General features: G+C 46.9%; 6 protein-coding genes across 6 annotated transcripts, besides 5 other annotated features; 3 read left to right on the forward strand and 3 right to left on the reverse strand.

Moving 5' to 3' along the window:
- Nucleotides 1-246: 246 nt before the first annotated feature.
- NFIA_002030 (uncharacterized protein) lies at nt 247-1,124 on the forward strand (the record flags this gene model as incomplete). Its single annotated transcript, XM_001258750.1, has 4 exons — nt 247-577; nt 688-733; nt 869-974; nt 1,092-1,124. 4 exons carry the CDS (start codon nt 247-249, stop codon nt 1,122-1,124), a joined length of 516 nt encoding a protein of 171 aa, XP_001258751.1.
- A 3,310-nt stretch (nt 1,125-4,434) lies between these two features.
- Nucleotides 4,435-4,493: a microsatellite.
- Nucleotides 4,494-5,376: 883 nt separating this feature from the next.
- Nucleotides 5,377-5,763: a mobile genetic element.
- Nucleotides 5,764-6,658: 895 nt separating this feature from the next.
- Nucleotides 6,659-6,686: a microsatellite.
- Nucleotides 6,659-6,687: a microsatellite.
- Nucleotides 6,688-8,658: 1,971 nt separating this feature from the next.
- On the reverse strand, nt 8,659-9,618 carry NFIA_002040 (uncharacterized protein; the record flags this gene model as incomplete). Its single annotated transcript, XM_001258751.1, has 4 exons — nt 8,659-8,725; nt 8,774-9,104; nt 9,155-9,279; nt 9,332-9,618. The coding sequence occupies 4 exons, from the start codon at nt 9,616-9,618 to the stop codon at nt 8,659-8,661; spliced, it is 810 nt and encodes a 269-aa protein (XP_001258752.1).
- A 1,111-nt stretch (nt 9,619-10,729) lies between these two features.
- Nucleotides 10,730-10,753: a microsatellite.
- A 100-nt stretch (nt 10,754-10,853) lies between these two features.
- On the reverse strand, nt 10,854-12,160 carry NFIA_002050 (aromatic ring-hydroxylating oxygenase subunit alpha; the record flags this gene model as incomplete). Its single annotated transcript, XM_001258752.1, has 2 exons — nt 10,854-11,265; nt 11,334-12,160. 2 exons carry the CDS (start codon nt 12,158-12,160, stop codon nt 10,854-10,856), a joined length of 1,239 nt encoding a protein of 412 aa, XP_001258753.1.
- An 891-nt stretch (nt 12,161-13,051) lies between these two features.
- NFIA_002060 (cystathionine beta-lyase) lies at nt 13,052-14,353 on the forward strand (the record flags this gene model as incomplete). Its single annotated transcript, XM_001258753.1, has 3 exons — nt 13,052-13,267; nt 13,320-13,877; nt 13,937-14,353. 3 exons carry the CDS (start codon nt 13,052-13,054, stop codon nt 14,351-14,353), a joined length of 1,191 nt encoding a protein of 396 aa, XP_001258754.1.
- A 524-nt stretch (nt 14,354-14,877) lies between these two features.
- NFIA_002070 (putative sarcosine oxidase) lies at nt 14,878-16,023 on the forward strand (the record flags this gene model as incomplete). Its single annotated transcript, XM_001258754.1, has 1 exon — nt 14,878-16,023. The coding sequence occupies one exon, from the start codon at nt 14,878-14,880 to the stop codon at nt 16,021-16,023; it is 1,146 nt and encodes a 381-aa protein (XP_001258755.1).
- Nucleotides 16,024-16,645: 622 nt separating this feature from the next.
- Nucleotides 16,646-17,199, reverse strand: NFIA_002080 (uncharacterized protein; the record flags this gene model as incomplete). The annotated part of the gene is made up of 3 exons (XM_001258755.1): nt 16,646-16,824; nt 16,881-17,073; nt 17,104-17,199. 3 exons carry the CDS (start codon nt 17,197-17,199, stop codon nt 16,646-16,648), a joined length of 468 nt encoding a protein of 155 aa, XP_001258756.1.
- Between the last annotated feature and the right edge of the window lie 1,165 nt (nt 17,200-18,364).

The following is an 18,364-nucleotide window of genomic DNA, read 5'->3' on the forward strand; positions in this document are numbered from 1 at the left end:
GCACTTATGCGGTCCCACCCACCTATCTACGCACACATTTGAAAGGCCACCAAAACCAAATCCCCGGCCTCAACAGCGCCGGAGCTATATCCGCTCTGGAAAAGGAGCTAAGGGAGCTCCCTTTGGTCGAGCCAGGTCATCACCACCCTTCATGACTATAGTGAGGCCAACCCTTGGTTAGACAAGACTCGATGGCGTGACTATACCCAGGGCTACACCTTCACGGAATTAGCCGCACTCGCATATATGCCCGATCCCGTGCAAGAACCCGTATTACAGCTATGGACAGAGAGCCTAGACGCCGTTGTCGACCAGGCTATTCGGTCGGTGTCCGACCACCGGGTCAATGCGTTTGACCTCGCCCGTATTAATAGCTTTATTGACGATGCCTACCGACGACCAAGTCATCGGCCGATCTTCTATCATCTCCAGCCCTCCACCAACCAGCGATATCGGCGGATCTGGAAACGCCTTCTCTGCTTTGTGTATCGCACGGCCCAGCCAAATCAGCCCATCCGGCTAGCCCATATCCTGACCGAAGCCCAGGCGGACCTTCTGCAGCAGATGTTAGAACTAGGTCAGCGGTTACAAGGATATACCGCTTCCGCCACCTGCCACTGTGCACGGCCCTGATCCGCCCCCCCGAAGACGCCACCAGAGTCGCATCGGCTGCCCTGGACCTAATAGGCCGTCCGCGAACCGACCCGCATTCGCTTTTTGCCCTCCTTCATTCGTCCGTGTCCCCCGGCCCCGGTGCGTCGCCATATTATTGTCTATTATTGAGAAGAAAAAAAAAAATAAAAATAAAAAGTAAATATGATCGCGTTGTACGCTCTGTTTCTCTTGCAATACTTAACTAATGTCTAAGGTTGCGCGGGAGTGGGCCCCATTCCACGCTTTTTGACCGTGCGCCCTTAGTAAAAAATGCGCTGGACCACAGCAACCTGTCCCGCCATTCCACGGCTCTTGCGCATGTACGACTCTCCCCGTCTCCCCCTCTTTCTGTTTTAATCTTTGTAATTAGGAGAGCATGTTTCCTGTATGCTTCAGATATAGATCTTGCAGAGAAGTTAACTACCTTAAGACCATAGCCTGCGCCAGCGGAAGTCGCCAAATCTAATTGAGATTATGATTCGAAGTCGCGAAGAAAAAGCAATGCGTGTCTTTAGACGCGACGCGTAGAGATGCTCACAACGCAAGTAGAGAGATGCGAAAACACTTTCAATCTCAGTATTCTGATTCAGTTAACGTATTTCAAGCCTTTGTCTTATCATGCAGTCTTCTCCAGCCTATCCAGTGTTCACGCGGGAATGGCCTTCTCTTCCCTTATACTTAGACTGGGGTGAAGATGTTGCAATTTGCACCCTTTGCCAGTACGCGATCTCTCTACTGAAGGCGTGCAGGCCAGCAGTCATTTCCGGAAGAAACATCAAATCCCAAAGACTCAACGAAATGGTCTAGATCAATATCTTCATAATCACCGTTTTAAAAGCGGCAGCTTAGCCAAACCACGGCCGAACGGGTCCCCATCTCATCCTGCCCTTCAGGTCTGTGCTGGATTTCAGTGTGTACGATGCCCCTATATAAGTACCAGTCTGGATCTCATGGGCCGGCACCTGAGGGGATCTCATACACTGGATAGACCCTCTGCACGCCTAGATCTGGATCTGCTGTACAGGCCCGTCTCCATACAGTCCTGGACCCAGTCAACTGTGACCCAATCATATTGGATAGTCGTTGGCGACTCAAGTGGCCTAGACAGAGATACTGTAAATGGGCCTCTGAAAGAACCACCATGCGCCGCTAATGTTACATTTTTACACAATCTCCGACAACGAGAGGCACAGTTTCATAAAGTCCAGCAACAGCAGGACAGCGCCACGTATACGGGGCGAGACATCTATGAAGGAACTCGCCCATGGCTGGAGCGGACACAATGGATCTCAACATACCAGGGCGTTCCACGTGATATCTTGAAGCGATTGATGCTTCTCCCAGGGATTAATTAGTGACTAATGATCCCTGTTAATTCTACCTGTCACATCTGCCTTGCACTAGCGCGGCTGTGTTGGTGTCATAATAGTTACTAGTAATATATACTGTATTCTTAGGATTATCATTATTTTTAACCCATCTCTCACTAAGATAGTGTTACAACACCAACACAGCCGTGCTAGTGCAAGGTGGATGTGACAGGCAGAATTGACAGGGATTATCTGTGAGAGCATCTATGAGATGCTCTCTATTGAGTGGTAGATAGCGTGGTAGTAGCAATGCCTTTGTAGTTGAACTAATCGCTGAGGTGCGAGCATCTCTCGCACCTCAGCAGAGATGATATCTCCGTGGGTCACGTGCTACCCACGTGACCACCTGCAGTTTGCTACGTACATGTTCTTCGCGTCTAACATTATCAGTCACTAATCAATCCTAAAATAATCACTGAGTAATCTAGATAAATGCTTAATCTAGACAGACTTTCATAGAAAAACCATATAGTAGGGCATGACTGAACATATTTTCCTACAAACCATTATCATGTGATGTGGTAGATAGGTATATAGGATTAATGATAGGAGGGTATTATAATCATCTACTATTCTACTATTATACCATATATCACCACTATTACCTAGAGGAACTATAGATATATAAGGATACTTATTACTATATATCTAGCATACTTACTTTTAGTTCCTCATGTTTAATAAAGATATCTTACTTAAGTATAAGTTCACTAGTCTAATTTATTAGTTACTCTCTACTATTAAGTATATATACTTAATAGGCCTTGCTTCTATCTCTACTATTATTATTCTTGTGTTACCTTTGGTTGTCTTTGATCCTCACTTTCCTCAGTTGGATCATTGTATCATTACATCATCAGGCTATCTGGTTGATAGGCCTCAGGCAAGTATTAGATATAGTCCAGGGACTATATCACCCTGTTCCCAAAGTAGTTGACTAGCAGAGAACAGCAGAGACGGATCCCAGGGTGTGACAGATAGAAGAAGAGTTCAATCTCACCATCCATTCTACAATATATATAAAGTTCAATGTCCTATGGTATATTAGAACAGACAAAACTTAGCTTTTAGGTCTCTTAGAGTACTTTATATTGGAGCCCACACTTATCTTTCTTTAATATATTAGGTATAAATATATTAATCTAAGCTCCAGAGTAGCAGTAGATCAGGATCATAAATATTAACTAAACCCTGTATCTTGGATGGATGAAAACAGGATTATTATCAGTCTATATAAAGATAAGAATATTTATAAGATTACAGTACATAAACATATATTTTACTCTTCTGATATCCTCAATAATGTCCTCTTTAATAAGTAATTTTAAATCCATTTTTTTACAGTTAGTATTGGGATATTCGTATTCGCGGTGGACGTGGAGCCTTCGAATCATGCGAGGGTAGGGGTAGGCCAGCGGCCGCCCCATACATGTCCCACCAACTTCGAGGTTCCAGTCTCCTTTTATATTTCAACCTAAGCTAAGAAGGAATGTAAGGTCTTAACTAACTATGTATAAATACTGACAACTACTGAATGTTGCTGCATCCCTAATAGACTTCTTCGAAGTCATATACATACTGGTCAATATCACAGTATCTACAGAAGTCCTTCAATAGCAAATCCACAGACCCTATAAACATTCTGAGTATCCTTCTTATTAAAACTAGACTTAGTAAGATATATAAACCCTGTAAAGAACCACTCAGCAGAATTTAGTATAGATGACTTTATAGGGTGCAGAGAGATAATTCCATATAAGAAGAAAATATAAAATTATATAAAATCCTTGATCATCACTAGATCTAGGACAGGCTGTCCTTCATGAAGGCCCTCTTCTTAGGACTTTTCATCCTCTTAGGACGCCCATCTACGTGTTTAAGAGATAAAGATTTAGAAAGATGAATAAGTATATATTTAAGGAGTATAGACAGCACTAACTTAATATAATCTAATAGAACTCATTCCTAGAGAACCTTAGATCTATCTGAATAGAAAGTCTTATAATATTATTAGTCCTTTTCTTAATTTACTCCTTAAATATAGCTATTGGCTTGGGCAACAGCCAGTCTATTAACCTTTTATCTTCCTTTAGGCATTTTCTGCAGCAGAGAGATACAGTATAACACAATGGGGGTATACAGTATTCACAGCAGAACTAAGAGAAGGAGTAGGTAGCAGATTTCAAAGCAGTGTGAGATGTCACTTAGGATGAAAGAGTAACAGAGAAGGTCTAGGAGGGCATGGCAGGACTACTTCGCGCCTTTTATTAGGGGGCCCACAGGGACCCTGATTTCTCAAGAGCCCCATGCTCCCTGTGTCCTAGTTAATGCATCATTAATGCCTAAGTGAAGCAGCTAGAAAACTGGCATGGAGGATAAGGGGTCAAGGGTGAGTGTTAGTGGTTGATCTGGTGAGTGAATCACCATGGATGGGTGAGGGAATCACCTTGAAGGCGTGAGCGAATCACCTTTGGAGGTGAGTGAATTACCTGACTCACCCGGCTCACCCTCTTAAAGCGGCAATGGCTGAAAGAGGAAAGGAAAAGTGCCCTCATAGAATTTTGCACGATATTACTACCTACCTAGGATACATACAATCGCGGCGTGTTTTGAGATCGGGACCACTGAGTCCTTCGTACTAAGTAGGGTCATCCTTGGCACCACGGTAGTTAGATTCCTACTTGATCATCATCTACTATCTCTTTCTCCTGCTGCTCTTCGGATATTTTATGGTCTTTTACTTTTTAAATATATAACTTCTATCCCATCTTCTTCTTCTTCCGCGCCATCTCTAGACCCAGCTTCAATAAAGGAACTAGTGGACGAAATTGATGGCGACTCGTTCTATCATCACCCATCCTGGCCCCAGCGATGGTCGCACCCGGAATTTACTGGTTACTATTTAATACTTGGGTAAAAGCACCATGGTCTGGACAGGAAAGACGATAGACCACACGCTTTCTCGCTAGCGATGAAAAGATTCCTCTCAAGACGCTCGAGATTTTCATTTGGATATTGCAGTCTCCCCCGCGGCAGCAAGGAAACACAGCTCAAAGAGTAAGACGTCTCGCAATAGTGCCGCATCTCCCATTGACCATCCAGCCAATGCGTGTGACACACCAGATATTGTGAATATGAGCTACGCAGTTATTATCGTCAACTCCGAGCGTGGGTTACCCTGACCGGGTTGAACACGACTGTATCTGACAAGAACCCCAGTCGGATCACTGTTGTCTCGTTATCATTTCGACTGGCCTGAGCGTATAGCGTCGCCCTCTCCCCAGATCCGTCCATTCTAGAGCGTTATGTTCAGTGATACAGCCGTTAGTGTTCAATAAGCTCACATAGGCCTCCCTCCCCTAACAATTATATCACATATCCTCGAAGGCATTGAAAGGACCAATTTGTTTATTTTTCCCACAGAAATACTCGCCCACTCGACTTCAATACGGCTTTTCAAATCATCCAAACTGTTATAGGTTCGCCTCCGGATACTTTTGCTCATATAGGACAAGACGTCCTCAGCCAGGTTGTAATCGGAAGCGGGTGGCGGGCACAGAATCAAGGAAAATCCAGTCCTCTGCAGATGCTCAGTGAGCCTCTTCTAGCAAAGGTTTTTTGACCGATTCTCATCTTCAAGGAGGGCCTGCGAGCTGGGAGCAGCACCTGTCGCCTCCAAAGGCCGGCAGAATGCAAGCACATCTGGTTTTGTAAAGTCAAGCAGATCCTCTTTCCGTTGAAAGCAAATGAGTAGCTTTTCATGGTTGTATCTAACAGGTGCCTAGCATAATATCATACGTTCACAATTTGCTCTCTCTTTCTATGGCATTCACTACAATAACGTTGGTCTCTTTGGACCGCAGCCTTGACCTCCCGGTCGGCATATAATGAGAATCGTATATCATAGACAAAAATAACGGAGCGCCAGTCTAATTTGAAGTTTGTGAGATGCGTAGAAAATGCTAGACGTGAGCGTTGTGCCTCCTTTATGAGCCACACCTTGTGGCACCTGGCACTCTTGCAATACCCTTCCTTCACTAACTGGTTCTGTATTGTTTGAGGATGTACTTGACTCGCAGCGGAGCTGATGGCAAATTCCCTTCCTGAGCACAGATTCGCGCCCTTAATGACGGAGATAATCTGGTTGATTGTCTTTGGTCGACTTTTCTTGGTCTACCTGGTTTTGAACGTCGTCTTGTTCCAGCAGCACTCATCATGTTGTGGCTCTATCTAGGATGCAGGTAGAATGAGGGTAAAACTTCCCTCTTTGCATGCTGCAGAAGGTAGGATGCTTTCCTTCTTTTATATTTCGTGCTATTGCAGCTAAGTAGAAAGATATGCTGCGGCTTGAAGCATTCCTTTTGCGTCACATCGAGTGGCTATATCTCTTCCAGATTATATATTTTAGCAGTGGTCTTATTAGTATTACTGGTTTCTGTTACAAGGATCAGCTAAATAATAGTCTCTAAACCATACTCTGCCACATACAATAATGGTGCAACTCCGCCTGTAATACTCTTAATAAAACTCTGTAACACATCCTTAAGCCTTTAGATTTTTGATATGCTCTAACTGGGCAGGGACTCAAGGTCTGACAAGGCCTGATCCACACTGACCTCCTCCGGAAGGGATGAATCATCATCATCATCATCATCATCATCATAGAGGTGTGCACGAACATGGCTAAGGAAAGATGTTGAGAATATTTCTTGAGCAGTAGCATCATCTGCATCAGCATAATCATTAAGGAATGCTTTTAAGAGCCTTACAGAGTCTAAGCTCTCTGTGGGTATTGTAAAATAGTGTTGGAAATCTGCTTCTTACGCCAGTCCTTAGAGAATCTTTGCTTGCAGATTCCAGCTGTTTAGGGTTTAATAATCACCTTTAATTATCATTATCTTCGTTATCTGAGAGCATCTTGAGTTCTTCAGCAGTCTTTCTCTATGGTTATCTTGGTAATAATAACTAGGGCAAATCTGTTGATCCTAAGTATATATAGAGGCCAACATTATGCAAAATATATCTAGCTATATTCCTTTTCTAGGCTCCCAACCCAACTTTAATACTAAAGAGACCTATTTACTTGTCATGAATCTTAGAATAATCAGACTACTTAGTTCACCTTAGCCGCGCGTCCCTCCTGAGGGTATGTAGTTGCGCGAAATACCACGCAATCTCCCTTAGCTGGTCTCCACTTTGTGCTTCCCTAGGTAGTATACCTACTGCTTAGTATAGTACCGTGCGCTACAATGGCTAAGCTATAAAATTGGCTCTGGATTAACTTATCTACTTTAGAACTAGGATGACTCGTTATCTAGCGTATTCCCTGCACCCGGGGCAACAAGGGAGACGAATACAAGTGATAGCGCGAAAAGCCCTCACCAACTAGCCATCAGACTTGTCCGACTCATCACGCACCAAAGGCTTCGGTGCGTATGGCGACAGATTATCTAATGTGGCGACCCACCGACTAGTGGGTAACGTTGTGGAAGATGTGCGTCCGAATGGTCCCTGTTGGGTCCTCCACCATCGAACAAATGATGATGTTTAAACAGGTCCCAAATCTATTAGTTGTTAGTAGTTATCTCACGGCATACAGAGCAGTAAAAAGGAATGATTGTTCTTCATGTATCAAGTTTCTAACAATCTAAATGTCAACTTTCCACGTCCAACTCACCCCAAGGATGACCTCAGGCGCAACCTTAGTTCAGTGCTTGAGGATCAAGGCAAGTATGAAGAGGGTGAAGCCATGTATCGGCGAGCTCTAGTAGGCAGGGAGAAGGTACTAGAACTAGAGCATCCAGACCTCTCACGAGTGTCAGCTATCTTGACTCAGTACTTACACGTCAGGGCAAGTATAGAGAGCCTGAAGCCATGCATTGGCGAGCTCTGAAAGGTCGAAAAAAGTCCTAGGACCCGAGCACCCCAGCACTCTGACACGGCTGGATGTGCGATCATCTGCATATGATGACGCCGGAGTGAAACACCCTGTCAGCAGTCGCGCTAACGTGTCCATTTGCTGTTTTCGCGGCAATTGGTAGACGTCCTGTCTAGTGCAGAGGCCAAGATATGGGAAGGACAGAAAGCGTCGGATCTGTTGTCAAATGTCCGGGAACAGAAGGAATCACTGTGCAGCTAATCCTTTTCCCAAAAGTAGTGCAGTGTACTCCTCTTTATCACTTCAAGAATATAATACGATCGGGTATGCCAACACAAAGAGGTTGTGAGAAGTGGAAATAGACCCCCTCTCCGGCGGTAAGCCAAGGATGTGAATTTCTATTCTTACTTGTTCTTCTTATTTGAAAAGATTAAATCACTTCGGCTTGGATGGTGCGGTGTTTGGCCATGGATGTCTTTTTCTATGTCAAATACCCCGGGACCTGCCCATTATGACTAGCAGACCATGGCATAATGGAAACCTTTTTATCAATTAAAAGTTCTATATGTGAACAGTACCTTGTGAATCCTTATCGCCATCTTGTTGCATTTATCTATGTGAAGGAGGAGCTGTAGTCACCAGATATGGCTTGGCTGTCATTCTTGCTACCTCATCCGTATCAGAGATCGGATACTATAGCAATAGATCGAGGCCAGAGTGCAGAAATGGAGTATCAATGCTACCTGCCCCGATGTTTCATGCAAGGTTAATCTGCAACCCGAGGGTCGCGTTCATCACGGCATTTCCGTAGAAGAACTCCGTCCTAAGATCTGTCAGTGAATATAGCGACAACAAGGACAGCCATAAATACCCAGCATTGCCGACGTTGACATATGTCGACTCGGTAAACCTTCCCAGATCGGCCATAGCGAGCAGCCAGTCCTTCAGATCGCCAGAGAAAGAGCCTTCAAATTGCTTAGTAGGCATCAGGGTGCTGACTGTTATCCCCGTGTCGGTATTGATATCTTCGTACAGCGTCCACGAGGTCCCGAAGAGGTTGTCAATAGTGGCAGCTGGCCCATTGGTCCAGCCGATGGGCAGTTGGCCGCCTTCATACTGCAGCCATAGCATGAGCTCACGCGACGAAGATGAAGTCGAGTCACCTTTGACATCGTTGGTCATGAAGTCGAAGCAAATGTTTCCTACAGATGATCAGCTGAGACGCATTTACGCCGTAGTGATGTTATCGCACCCTTGAACTCAGTGGTGTTGGTACGCGTCCAGTTGTAGACGGCGGGGATGGAGCTGATGGCGGACAGTTTCGTCTCAAGATTCTGGGTCAGACCGACAAAGGAGTACCCTTTGGGGACATTATTCCTATAACATGGCCTTGTTAATCGCTGTATCAACACGGAGTTCAAATCCTTACGTGCTCGCGACGTAGTCGATGTCTGTCACGCTGCTCCATAGAACCTCCTTGGTGCCGCTGTCGCTGGTGGTCATCCCGTCGTAATTCGTACATTGCGTGCCAACCATCTGAGCGGCATTGTACAACATATTGTACACAATCCATGGTGAATTCTCGAGAATGATGTAATCATTGTCTCCGCAGAGATCGGTCGCGGACTGAGCCCGAGAGGATATATCGTTCAGTGCCAATGCCGTATGAGCCAACGGCAGGGCCGCTATGGCAAGACACTGTCTGAAGGGAATCATGTTGAAGTTGTAATGTTTTAAACCAGCAGAGTGAATTGTTTGAAAGGTGTCAAAATCTTATAAACCATGCATTTTGCCCCTTACGGAGAGAGGGCTAATCTACTTCTCACATCCAAGTGGGCCTGGGACGGATCACTGTAGGGAAGACGCAATCTGAAACAGTGGTCTGTCTCTAATGTACATTTTCACTCTACGACTAAAATTGTATCTATAGAAGCAATCTAAGAAACAGGACACAACTGCCCACTATTATTCCACGAGTAAGGCACTGGACCTCCCAATCCTCCATGCCAATAGCTGTCAGCGCAAGAAACAATCCCTATGAATTATATCACTGCTTAAGGCTATAGAGGTGGTTGTAGTTAGAGCTATAGAACACCTACTGCAAGTTTAGCTTGAGTAAGTCTTCCTTACTTATATAGGAGCCTAAATCAGAGGTAATATATGCAGGATATCCATCTATATCAGCATTAGGAGCGTCTTTAATAGTGAAATTAAAGGTTATCATTATTATTAGTAGCTTAGGGAATGCCCTGATGGTTAATAAGATAATAATACTAATAGTGCTGCTGCTATTACTATAAAGCATCCAGAAGATATCTAAAGTCTCTATAGGCATGGCCGTGATGAAATAGCATTAGTAAGGACCAAAGATCTAGGCTACTATAGTGGTCAATCCTTAGAACTGTCCATCGCTCTACTTGATGAGAAACCTACTCAGTGGAAGGACTTTGTCGCTAAGAACCGTGAGAAATGGTGAAGCTCGATTGTGTTTCGCTAGTTGGAAGTCCTTGTTGGTTCTGACAAATCTTCGCGGAGGATAACTTCGTAGACAACTGAAATGTCCAATGTTTGGCCTAGTATGGATACATCATGATTTGTGCACTCCCAATTAGTGGAACAGGTCTACTATGTACTCCAGTTGACCCCCGTAATTTTATTAGCACAGTGAGACCTGCCCCTATTCTGTAGATGTTATACGGTCGCCTTAATATATATTATCTTATTTGTTGTCTCTTTTTAGATCAAAGTAATGTACAAGAAAGAAGAGGGTTATCCTTCAGAGCAGCATCACCTGAGATAAATACGGCATGCTTCTGAAATATACTCGGTCGCTATATAGTCGCTATATAGTCAAAAGGAGCTGTGGATATAGGACTTACACCACTGGAAGCATTCCATCAAAGGCAAGTTATCCAAGACTATCGAATCAGATCACATTAGACAAATCGAAGCTACCATTCCAAATCAGCAGATCCTGCCACCGAGCACGCTACCCCTAAGCAAAAAGCGACATCTTCTGCGGTCGCCTGGCCGGCTGAATGCTGCCGCGCCGGCCAGATCTCCCTGTTTATCTTTCCCTCCTCGTCTCGGTGACTTCTGAGCAAGGTTCTGACAGTATTCTGGAAGAACAGTGGCGCACTCTCCAGGTCAGGGTGGAGTTGACCATTTACAAACACACCAGCATTCAGGTTCCTCTGTGCAGCGTTACAAAGGTGTTTGTCCTCGTCCAGGACTCTCTTGAAGAAGGAGTCAATGTATTCAAAGTCCTCATCCGAAGCTTCTATGTGTCGGTAGACCTCGTACTCCATGGAGCAAGATGTTGCAGATGTCGGGACGCATCGCATCATGTAGAAGAAATGAGGCCTAGGGTGAGTTGATGTCAACGAAGGAGGTTGCTGAGAATCCAAAAGTAAAAGAAAGAAGCAACTCACGAGACTGTCATGCAGGCATTGGGAAAGTAGTAAGTGCTGGCATTCTGTATGTCTTCATCCACCTTATCCGGCTTCGGTCGGGAGAAATGCTGAATATGCCCGGGTGTGGAAACGGTATAGTAATATGAAAGATCGGCCAGCTTCGCCACGTCAGGATGCGCAACAGTGCAATGATAGCATTCATTATAGTTATCCGCCAGTGTTTTCCAGTTATAGTCGCCGGCCATCTGCCATGTATGGTCAAACTTGTACTGGGTGAAATCGAACCTCTGGAATCGTTCTTGCCGGTCGACACCGTCGAAATCTTCTTCCCAGGGGACTGGATTCGGTGAAGAGTCAAGATTGACCCAAATGAAGCCCAGTGCATCAGTATGGACATGCACGGGGAACAAGCTCTGATTCTCTTTCTGGAATCCCGGGACGACATCAAACTTGGGAGCTTTGGCTAGCTTTCCATTGAGGCTGTACGACCACCCATGATATTTGCACGACAGAATCTTGACGTTGCCCTCGTGTTCGGAGATGAGGGGATATGCACGATGGCGGCAGATATTGTGAAAGCCGTTCAAGTTACCTTCTCGGTCAAGGCATAACACAAAGGAGAATCCAGCTTCCTCAAACCGAAGGAAGTCACCGGGTTTTGTGAAGCGCAACTTGTGGGTAACTAAGATCCATTTCTTGGAAAAAATAGCTCTTCGCTCCAACTGATATATCTCTGGGGAGTAGTACCACGAAGCTGGGAGGGCTTTGGGTGGCTCATCTGGGAGCTTTTTGTCTCTTGCAACGGAGGGTGTATACCCAAACCAAGACGCAACTGTAGCAGCCATGGTGATAGTCTGACGTTTTGCAGGCAATTCAATACTAAATGGTCTCTCATACTCAGTCATGACATAATATATATGTCTTCCACATGTCGTGCCGTGAATCCAGTCAAGGTCCCCGGTCACGCGGCCAAATAATGGAAACGGAATGGTAGCTCTGACTCGGCATTGAACCAACGGAGAGTGCGCCGTGTTCGCAAATCAGACTATCCGTCAACAAGGCATTGCATTCGATGGGACTACAGACTGATAGTGGTCATGGGTTCAGCTCATCCGTCGGCGTTGACTCCGGTCACGGGATCGGGGCTAGGAGTTAGGCTTCCCTGCATATCTTCTAGGAGAGAAGGTTAAGAGTTAGTGTGTATAAACGGTATGATGCATTGAAACCATCCTGCAGTACCCGTTGGCCTTCAAAGAATGCTTCCTGAGATAAGGGGGACATCTCGGTTGCAGATCGTTTAGATTCCTGGAGTACACTTCTCTACGACAATACACGATAGGCTCCAGCCTGCTTTTGAGCTCCAATCGAGCTGCGTAATTAGCTCTTGATCTCCCAAAAGGCCTGTGCGTGTTCGTCAGCTGCCGACCCTCCCCTTGGCTGGTGCAAAGTCCAAAGATGTTTGGAGCTACGGGGTCGTGCAGTGCTGGATCTATATGTACAGCTAGTGGATACTATTTTGGACAGTAACCCTGCGGAGAGCTCTCTGCTCGGGACTTGCTACGGCTCGAGCCTTCAGCGATTGAGCTTGCTAATGACCGTATAACACGGAGCCCTCCGATCAGGTGTACCTAAAAGTTAGTGTGTCACTTAAGCAGTTAAATTACTTGAAACCCACACGGCAGACTTTCCTTCAACAAAGACCCTACTGCCGTGTCCTGTTCACAGCCCACTACACCATGGGATCCATCAACGTGTCCGAGAATCCCTCAAAATTTATTCTGACAGCAGAGGCTCTGAACAATGCACTGCCCGGTTTTCACATGGCCACAAGAGCCATTCATGCCGATGACTTCGTCAGTCCTCACCGTGCCATTGCCCCTGGCATGCATACCGCGGTGAACTTCCGCTATGCACGCGATCCAGATGAGCTGGTGCCCGAGGAGAATAAGGATGTAAGAGCTTTGTCTATTTTCATCTGTTTTTCCACCCTAACGAGACCGGCAGCCAAATGCGCCTTTTGATTCCCACATATATTCCCGCTACACAGCACCCAATTCCAATCGCCTGGAGGTCTTGCTGCGCAGCCTCATAGGCGGTGAAGTAATCACGTACTCGACGGAACTCTCAGCTTTTCACGCCATGCTCATCCTCCTCAACCCAAAGCGGATCTTCATTGGAGACGGATACCATGGATGCCATAGTGTTGTGGACATTATCCACAGACTGACAGGCATCCAAAAACTGGATCTGACGCAGATCGATCAAGCCGGCCCGGGGGATATCATCCACGTCGAAATGCCACTCAACCCTACCGGCGAGGCGCGCAATCTAGCCTACTACCGTGCCAAAGCGAGCGAGAAGGGGGCCTACTTGACTGTGGACTCGACCTTTGCTCCGCCCCCGCTGCAGAACCCCTTGGAGTTTGGAACTGACATTGTGATGCACAGTGGAACGAAGTACGTGGGCGGCCATTCCGATATGCTTTGCGGGATCTTGGTTATCCACCCCAACCGAGTTAAGGAGGGATGGTTGAAAACGCTCCGTACGGATCACCAATACATGGTAGTGTCATGGGGAGCTTCGAGGGCTGGTTGGGGATCCGGTCTGCTCGCACCATGCAGCTCCGCGTGACGAGACAAGCTCAAACGGCAGAAAGGCTGGCTAGGTGGTTACATGAGCAGCTGCAGGACGAAACGTCTCCTATTGCAAAGGTTCTGAGCCATGTCCAACACGTTTCGCTCCAGGAAGATGACTTGAAGAACGGCTGGCTGCAGAAGCAGATGCCGGGAGGGTTTGGGCCTGTTTTTGCTGTTTGGACGAAGAACCCGGAGCATGCGCGCCGACTGCCCAGCAGAATGTTCATCTTTCAGCACGCAACTAGTCTTGGAGGGGTTGAAAGTCTGATGGAGTGGCGGGCGATGAGTGATGCGCGCTGCGACCACAGATTGTTACGGATCAGTTGCGGGATTGAAGAGTTTGATGATTTAAAGGCTGATTTTCTGCAAGGACTGCAGTCGCTATTGCGGGACTTTCCCTAAGATAGATTATCTCTATTCATCTGAATCGATTTGGTTGCTGTTATACGAACTATGTAGCTGAGAGACAAGCCAGACAAATAGATAGCCACTCGGTTCTTAAGATCTCCGTACTATTTACTTCAGACTTCCAGGACTAAAGAGCAGTTAACTCAACACCATAGCCCTTTGGCTCGCATTGGAAGTCATTTTGATATCCGATCAAGTGATCGGGGGGAGAGCGGGTAGCGGAGAACTGCCCGATCATCTGATCGTATCTATGACGGGGAACGGGTTCAACGCCCACTGCAAGTAACCAAGATCTGTACCCATTCACTTCCGCTGTGCATCTAATTCGTTTATTCCTATCATCGGTTACTTCATCTAATAATCAAAGAGGATTTAATCCATCTCTGCAGTAGCTGAGTCACGTGGACGGGCCGATATGCAGGCATTTGTGGTAAAGAGGGGATCATGTAGCCCATAAAGTCACGGCAAGTCACGATGCACAGGTGTCATTACTTATCTTCGTAACAGAGACACAAAAAATGGAACATTTTGACGTCGCAGTTGTCGGACTCGGCGTCCTTGGAAGCGGAGCGGCGTACTATGCTGCCAAAAAAGGCGCCAAAGTGATTGCATTCGAGCAGTTCGAGCTGGGCCATGTGCGCGGCGCTTCCCATGATACTTCGCGTATTGTACGCACCTCGAATTTTGCACCCGAATATGTGGCCCTGGCCAAATCAGCCTACAAGGACTGGGCCGAGCTTGAGAAGATTACCGGCTACGAGATGTTGACGACCACCGGCGGTGTGGTCTTCTTCGCTCCGGATTCACCGACATCAGCGAGCGACTTTGCAAGAAGTCTGGATACTCACAACGTTCCGTATGAGCTGCTCGACGCCCAGGAGGTGAAGAGGCGATGGCCTCAGTTCAATATTCCCCACAGCGTGTCTACAGTGTACACAGCCGACTCGGGTATCGCCCATGCTGCGAAGACCGTCAGCACCCTGCAGTCTCTGGCGCGTTCCCACGGCGCCATTCTGAAGGACAACACCCCAGTGGAACGCCTTACTCCCCAGGCCTCCGGCGGTGTCATAATCGAGACCCCCAAGGGACGATTCCACGCAGGCAAGGTGATCCTTGCAACAGACGCATGGATCAATAAACTCCTCGCTCCGCTTTGCGTACACATCCCCGTTTCCGTGATGCAGGAACAAGTAACATACTTCAAGCCCACCGACGCAGGTACATTCGAGCCAAACCGATTCCCCGTCTGGATCTGGCACGGGGCCAGCTGCTTCTACGGATTCCCGTGCTACGGCGAGCCGACGATCAAGGCTGGCCGAGATTATTCCAACAATCTCATGACGCCGGAGCAACGCACGTTTGTCCACTCGCCGCAACTGCTTGAGCAGCTGACCTCCTTTATGAATGGCTTCATCCCCGACAAGGATCGCCAACCGCTGCGCACGATTACTTGTCAGTATACGATCACGCCTGATCGACGTTTCATCATCAGCCCGTTGGAAAATTACCCCGATATCATTGTTGGCTTGGGTGCTGCCCATGCATTCAAGTTCGCCCCTGCTTTTGGTCGTGTGCTAGCGGAGCTGGCAGTCGATGGCCGGACGGATGAGGATATTTCGCAGTGGGGCATTCCGAAAAGCGCTACTCGAAACGGAAAGCTTTGAAGGAATACCTGAGTAATTACTGATTATCATGCTATCGCTTGGTTGAGGGAGGAATCAGCTACGCTGGAGCTCGATATTGCATTCCATTGTTTCAGACAAATAATTTTGAAGGCCTATTGCTTACATTGTTGAATCCCGCCTGGCTTGTTAGCCTGGGGCTGAAAGCTCAGCTGTATGGTTCGCTCAGGAAAGAATTAGGCTTATATAACTTATGGACTGATCATTTTTGGCACTAAGCCTCAGGAAATGTTATGCATCAATGATGAATCCACTTCAGAGCGCCCTGTACGTTACTAAATGGACAACTGGGTTGATCGCGACCAATCACTAGCAATCTTACGGTTTCATCCTTAGGCATGTATACGCAACAGTAGTAACCCCGAGCATTCTCTTCGGCAAGTAAAGAGACATATCCTATCCTAATGGGGACCAGCAGGTCATGTGTCTGTGTGGAGGGCCAGTTTTTATTCTGTTTGTAATCAGAGAAACCTTGATTCAGCCTCCAAGCCCTCAACCTCCTCCAGTGAAACCATTAACAACACAAAATCAAGCTTAAAAATGACAAAAGACCCCAACATCTCAGCTTGACGAGCACAACCTCCGCAAAAGGTGCCTTGAATCTCTACAGATTCTTCACTCTGGTGAGAATATCCTGCATCTTTCCATAATCACCCGCGTTGAGGTTGTTGTACAGAAGGCACGCAGAGCCACAGGGAGTCGGCACTGGACCACCGGCCGGTTCGCCGTCGATGACGGTTCCAAGAACCATGTAGACAGAAGGCAGGCCGTGAATTCGAGCACCTGAGAAGGGTCAACTAGATTCAAAGTTGGTGTTATTGTTATTGCTATCCGCTCACCATTGTTCTCAACAGGACCGGTAATCGTAATCGTGACGGCTGGGTTCATCAAGGCCCCAACGCACATGTCGAAGTTGTACTGAGGCACTCCAGGGGGGTGCTGGGGCGGCAACGATGGCGTCACACTCGTCGAACCTGTTGCCGAAATGCCTGGCAAGTTTGGCACCAGTAAAACTGGTTGCAGCGGAACCGACTTGGGCGACGGTCATGGCAATTGCGTCACCATAAGAGGAATGGCAACGAACGGGCACTGGACCTGCCGGCCCACCAGGTAGATGGCTGCGGCGCCGCCGATGGCCTTGAGGGACAAGGGAGACATAAGTTTGAATGGAAGAGCTTGAGATTTAGTTTGGGAATTCGTTGTGAGTTTTGCGTCTTGTTGTGATGACGAGAGGAGAAGAAGCAGACAGAGGTGAGGGTAGACAGGTGCTTTGATATCCATTTCAGAGAAACCTACAACAGGGCCATACGTTTTATATACCGCATAGTCTTCTGATCAAGGAATGCTCATAGTCCAACCAGAGCATGAAGCTGATAGTGTCAATGTTGGTGCTCATGAGTATAGCAGCTGAAGCATGAGCTGACAGATTCTGAAGCAGGTACTCGATAGGAGCCAAGTAAGGCATTGCCCTAAAGAGGTTGCTGTATGATCCTATGTAAAGGTCTAGATCGGAAATGGTGTTGGTTCTTGCTCGCTCTTTGTTAGCGTAGGTCTACTGTCTTACAGCGTCCCCGATATAACTAAACTAACTCTACTGCTGAATCGCGCCATGATCCAACACGTTCCTCCTGCGGGATGCCCAGACGTGCATATACTTTAATCATTGCAAAGGGGGATAGACATATATGGATTAACAGCCCCATACCCTAGCTCAAGGAACGCAGGATGTCTTAAACTGCGGAGTGATACGCTAATCGCAGCAGGCGAGCGTGTTGGAATGAGCTCCTGTGGGAAAAGCGGCTCGGGAAGCTGAAAGACGCATAATTGATCCATAGAACAATACTGTTATGATAACGCCTACTGTGTGGTTTTTCTGTAAAAGGTCCGTTCGAGATAAGCGCTTCCCGGGATCGCTCAGTGAACCCTTCAGGATCGATTGGTAGTCGATGATTCTCTCAATTGTGCCCGTCACATCTGCCTTACACTAATGCGGCTGTGTTGGTGTCGTAACAACTAGCAGGTCGCGCAGCTTAGGCGGATCCTAGGGTTTGACACTAGGCTGAATGCTTCCTGCAAACAGCATGGGCAATCTAATATACTATAGGGTGGCAATGCAGAAGAGGATGTATTACGGGTCAGCCTACCTCTCTAAAGGACCAGACCCCTTTAACCTAAAGAAGTTAATCAAAATCCTAATGAAGGGGAACCACATTTGGTCATATCCTACGTTGTGACCCAGCGGGGTATTGCGACGTGGCAAACATCTCTATAGTAGCGAGAGACGGCCAGCTCTGGAACATCCAGTATGGAACGGTCTAGCTTC

Source organism: Aspergillus fischeri, genomic scaffold, assembly GCF_000149645.3.
Source record: "Aspergillus fischeri NRRL 181 1099437636265 genomic scaffold, whole genome shotgun sequence".
Lineage (NCBI taxonomy): Eukaryota > Fungi > Ascomycota > Eurotiomycetes > Eurotiales > Aspergillaceae > Aspergillus > Aspergillus fischeri.